Raw genomic sequence first — 6,000 nt, 5'->3', positions numbered from 1 at the left:
TTCTCTCATGAGTGTTCTGTAGTTCCTCAAGTACAGATCCTTTACCTCTTTGGTTAGGTTTATTCCCAAGTATCTTATGGTTCTTGGTGCTATAGTAAATGGAATCGATTCTCTAATTTCCCTTTCTGTATTTTCATTGTTAGTGTATAAGAAAGTCACTGATTTCTGCACAGTGACTTTGCATCCTGCCACATTGCTGAATTGCTTTTATGAGTTCTAGTAGTTTGGGAGTGGAGTGTTTTGGGTTTTCCATATAAAGAAATCATGTTATCTGCGAAGAGAGAGAGTTTGACTTCTTCATTGCCAATTTGGATACCTCTTATTTCTCTTTGTTGTCTGATTGCTGGTGCTAAGACTTCTGATACTATGTTGAACAAAATCAAAAGCTTCTGCACAGCAAAGGAAACAGTCAAAAAATCAAAGAGGCAACCCACGAAATGGGAGAAGATATTTGCAAATGACAGTACAGACAAAAGGTTGATATCCAGGATCTATAATGAACTCCTCAAACTCAACACACACAAAACAGGCAATCATATCGAAAAATGGGATATGAACAGACACTTCTCCAATGAAGACATACAAATGGCTATCAGACACATGAAAAAATGTTCATCATCACTAGCCCTCAGGGAGATTCAAATTAAAACCACATTGAGATATCACCTTACACCAGTTAGAATGGCAAAAATTATCAAGACAGGAAACAACATGTGTTGGAGGGGATGTGGAGAAAGGGGAACCCTCTTGCACTGTTGGTGGGAATGCAGGTTGGTGCATCCTCTTTGGAGAACAGTGTGGAGATTCCTCAAGAAATTAAAAATAAAACTTCCCTATGACCCTGCAATTGTACTCCTGGGTATTTACCCCAAAGATACAGATGTAGTGAAAAGAAGGGCCATCTGTATCCCAATGTTTATAGCAGCAATGGCCACGGTCGCCAAACTATGGAAAGAACCAAGATGCCCTTCAACAGACGAATGGATAAGGAAGATGTGGTCCATATACACTATGGAGTATTATGCCTCCATCAGAAAGGATGAAAACCCAACTTTTGTAGCAACATGGATGGGACTGGAAGAGATTATGCTGAGTGAAATAAGTCAAGCAGAGAGAGTCAATTATCATATGGTTTCACATATTTGTGGAGCATAACAAATAGCATAGAGAACATGGGGAGTTAGAGAGGAGAAGGGTGTTGGGGTAAATTGGAAGGGGAGGTGAACCATGAGAGACTATGGACTCTGAAAAACAATCTGAGGGTTTTGAAGTGGCTGGGGGGTGGGAGGTTGGGGTACCAGGTGGTGGGTATTATAGAGGGCATGGATTGCATGGAGCACTGGGTGTGGTGAAAAAAATAATGAATACTGTTATGCTGAAAATAAATAAATTTAATTTTAAAAATAAATAAATAGTCCAAAGACATGAAAAAAAAATAAAAAAATAAAATGAGTCTCCTATAGAAAGCAAAAAAAAAAAAAAAAAAGACCATTTCTTTGGCTCTTTTTACTCCTACAAACACAACAGACTTTCCCATATTCTTTCAATACATTTTCTAAAATTATAGCCCCTGCTAGCTGGCTTATCATTCTCCTGAACTACTTGCACAGGATTTAAGTAACAACCTCACTCAACCCTGAACCGTATATTCTCCTGGCTTCCATACCATTTACAATTCTATTTTTATATTCCCTAACCACTTTTTCCCATTCTCCTCATCAGCTCCTCTCTGGGCAGTAAGGTACCTCCTACTCACATGCCCCCATCAAACTTGGACTTCTATTGCATAGTTGAGAGAACTGGAGTAAGGATTATGGATAAAGCACTTGAAAGTATACTATTTAGTCTTAAGACTCCAATCAAACTTACCTCCACAAAAAAGCTTCATCTGACCTACGCAGAAAGGGTTAGCCTCCCATAATGCCTTATATGTATCTAACACAGATTACAATGAATGGCTAGTTACCTGGTACTAGGGCCAGATCTGGTATGGCGATATTTTGTAAGAAAATATAGTCACCCCTGAAACCCCCACCTTATCTATCTCTCACAGTGCCATCAAATTAATCTTTCCTAAATCCCATATTGATTATCCCATTCTTTGCAGAAACTATTCTGCCTTCCTGTAACACACACCAAAATTTAAGCTCAGCTCTTAAACCCTATATATGGCCCAAACTACCAATCTTCTAATACTTTCTAAGAACCATCCATTTGCCTTATTCTAAAAATATATACAGTACTTTCTCCCACCTTGTGTCCTCTACTCAAGTTCATTTACATGACTGCTAAGTAAGGGTTGTGTGATTCTTCCTTAGCTCAGGCAGTATTTTCTGAGTCACGCCATCCTTCTGAAATTGCTTTCCTTATCCAGTCAACAGAATGACACTACATTTAATCCACATTGAATACATAGGTGTATATATAATTTCCCAAAAAGATGGTGAAGCCAGTGATAAAGATGACATTTTAAAAAGTCTGAAACCGTCACTATAAGTGACAACATCTTTATTACCATCGACATTTATTATGTGCCAGGTGCTACTACAAATGCTTTACAACGATTCTATGGGATATGTACTGCTATTTTTCCTATATACAAATGGGAAGCCAGGGTTATAGAAGCCTTCACAGATATTTGAACAAAATGGATACAAAATAATATTGGTAAATGAATAAATGTATTACTAAGAACTATACTCTGCTGCTGTCATACAAATTAATCCATCAGCTTATGATGCTTTCCCCACTCTTCTCAGCCAAGCAAAATCCTCCCAGCCTTTCAGACACAACTGAAATGTCACCTTTTTAAGAAAGTCTCCTCAACATTTAGAAGAAGGAAGGAAGGAAGGAAAGAACGAAGGAAGGAAAAGAAAGAAAAAGAAAGAAAATAAGTAAGTTAGTCTCCTGCTAACACCCTGGCAGAATTATTTGCTCCTTCTATGAATTGTCTTTAATACTTGGAATGTATCTTTATTATAACACTGAAGTTTTTTTTTTTTAAGTTTACTCAATTAGAATGGGTTTATGATGACAATTCAATATTTTTAATTCTTGAAAGAACTAACTGGAAAGCAAAGTGAATATAATTTGCACCTGATGAACAAATGAAATAAACACAAATGGTATATATAATCATTAGCAATAATTGATCATCATACTCAAAATCATTTCTTTAACTTTTAGTACATCTATGACATTGTAAGGTCTGGTATAACTCATAAGGCTCAGTCTTTTAATATGTCCAAACAAAGCTTTATTCTTAAAAAATGGGGAACAGACTTACCAGTCTCCTCCTTTCTTCTTCTACTGCAATGAGTAATCTTGCAAATTCCTTTAGTGACTGAGCTATTTAGAAGATTTAAAAAAAAAAAAAAAGAAAGCATTAACCTCTTTTCATTGCTAATTTTAATTGCATAGGAATAAACAATACAATGAAGCTGGTTATAAATGTGTTTATATTCTGTGGCTTTGTGCTTCTAGAAGCATAGAACAGTATATACAGTAGGATATCAATGGATAATAGCTATAGATAACAGATATTTGTGTACTGCAAATTAAAGTCTAGCACACACAAAGTATATTTTTTCTTCAAAGACGCTAGGGAAATACAGTTTATGTATGTAATGTACAAAACTTAATAAATAAAAGTTTACTACTGAAATTGCTTCTAAACAAAATCCTACAAATAATGAATATATTAAACTTCTAAAAAGCAATAAATCCAGCACTATTTAGATGTACTTAGTAGCAGCCAGTAACACAATGTCTCCCACTGACTTCTGTCCAGAAGCACAGCAGTTATAGATATTTAAAACCGTCTGTATTCTGTATTACTCCAGTATCAAGGTAGTTTATTCTGTGAGTCATCAGGGTGGCCAGAAGGACTACCAGCATCAGCATTTGGGGAGTTCGTCAGAAATACAGATTCGGAAAAAAAAAAAAAAAGAAATACAGATTCAAGCCTCACTCCAGAGTCTGCATTTTAATAGGATCCTCAAGTGATCCATTTACATACTGAAGTTGAGAAGCACTGCTTTACTTTTTTTCCTTGTTTTTGTTTTTTCCCAAGTTTTTAATTTAAATTCCAGTTAACAGAGTGTTTTGTTAGTTTCAGGTGCATAATTTTATGATTCAATACTTTCATACAACACCTGGCACCCATTACAAGTTCAGAGAGCTCTCTAGAGCAGGGCTTCTCCCCAGTCAGATGGAATAAGCCCTGCTCTAGAGAGCTCTCTGAATTCTTATTGCTCTAGCTAGGGGCAAGTATCAAATACTCAGAAACACTGGAAGAATAAACCAAAAAATAAACTGGGAGTTACAACAGCATATTTTTAAAAAATGCATAGTCCCAATTGGCAGTTGTAAAACAGTAATTCATCCATAACAATTTCTGTATCTTATGTTTCATAATTAAAGTTAGAAAGTTTTGATTACAAAACTAACAAAACAAGGTGAATGCGAAAATTATTTCCATTTAAGCTTTGAAATTTCCTTTCATGTCTTTATTCTTTAGGCTCCCTACCATTTCCTTTCTACCTATACTAATATTAAAAACATTCTTTAAGACCAGACGTCTAGTAACTCTGGCATAAAGCCTACAATAAAGGCAGGTAAGTGAGGAAAATAAATCGAGAGTCTCATAACAGTACTTATTAAGAAAAATATTCTTTTTCTTTTCTTTTTTTTAAGATTATTTATTTATTTATTTATTTGACAGAGAGAGAGAGAGAGAGAGAGAGAGAGAGATCACAAGTAGGCAGAGAGGCAGGCAGAGAGAGAGAGAGGAAGGGAAGCAGGCTCCCTGCTGCAGAGAGCCCGATGTGGGACTTGATCCCAGGACCCTGAGATCATGACCTGAGCCGAAGGCAGCGGCTTAACCCACTGAGCCACCCAGGCGCCCCAGAAAAATATTCTTTTTCATTCAGGTTTTTAAAATTACAATCTAGGGTTTTTCCCTCCACTTTTTTTTTTTTTTTTTTAATTTGACAGAGAAAGATCACAAGTAGACAGAGAGGCAGGCAGAGAGAGAGAGAGGGAAGCAGGCTCCCCACTGAGCAGAGACCCCGATGCAGGACTCGATCCCAGGACCCTGTGATCATGACCCAAGCCGAAGGCAGCAGCTTTAACCCACTGAATCACCCAGGTGCCCCCCCCTCCACTCTTTTTAAAACTAGTAGGCCTACACTAACTAATCTGATTTGAAATGCTATCCCTATGATTACTTCACATTGGATTTTACTCACAGTTGCCAAAAGAGAAATCAAAGGATTACCTGACAGACTCAGATTAATCTGATAAACACATTAATGACCTTAGAGAAAATATAACTTTTTTTTAATTTAGGAAAATGAGATTTTAATTTCTACAAAAATAACAGTAACAGTGCTAAAATACAACACAGTTGTGACAACAATAAGTTGAACAGAAAAACATTTTACAAATATATAAAAAGTTTTAGCTGGAGTATATAATAGAATATTATATTTTTATACTTTGGGTAAAGAAAGCATTCCATCATCCTGGCAGTTATTTTTATTTTTTTATTTATATTTATTGCTATTAAAGAACTCTATTGGTAAGCCTGGAAAAAAAAAAAAGTCAATAAAATTTTGGACAATGGGAGGTAAATCATTTTGGACTACAGGAATTAGAAGCAGCAGGTACCCCTGAAGGTGAGAAAATAAGAGGTGAAAGAAAGTTGACAGTCTGTATAATTAAAGTCTGTATAATAAGCACTTAAACCCCAGAGTTCAAACTCAATGCCTCCCAAGCTTTTTATTTAAAAACAAAACAAAACAAACTAAAAACCAACTACCCTCATATGCTGCTTTTATGGGAAGCTACTGGATAAGGCACTCTACTAAAACATGGGAATAAACCAAGAAAAGAGGATATGGGACCTAGAAGTAGGAGATCCAATTATAGCATGGGAGCAAATGAAATTCTTATGTCAACAGAGTGATATTCCAGGTCAACTGCTGTGCATGCAAAAGG

At 36.1% G+C, this 6,000-nt stretch overlaps 1 protein-coding gene across 1 annotated transcript in view; it reads right to left on the bottom strand.

The window, feature by feature from the left end:
- The window catches only part of ARHGAP42 (Rho GTPase activating protein 42), a 281,486-nt gene that overhangs the window by 184,018 nt on the left and 91,468 nt on the right, over positions 1-6,000 (bottom strand). Inside the window, exon 3 of the mRNA XM_059413285.1 lies at positions 3,287-3,348. Within this exon, the coding sequence (XP_059269268.1) occupies positions 3,287-3,348 (62 nt within the window). The remainder of the gene's footprint in view (positions 1-3,286; positions 3,349-6,000) is intronic.

Source organism: Mustela nigripes, chromosome 1 (genome assembly GCF_022355385.1).
Source record: "Mustela nigripes isolate SB6536 chromosome 1, MUSNIG.SB6536, whole genome shotgun sequence".
Classification (NCBI taxonomy): Eukaryota; Metazoa; Chordata; class Mammalia; order Carnivora; family Mustelidae; genus Mustela; species Mustela nigripes.
This window is presented reverse-complemented; position numbering and strand designations above follow the sequence as displayed.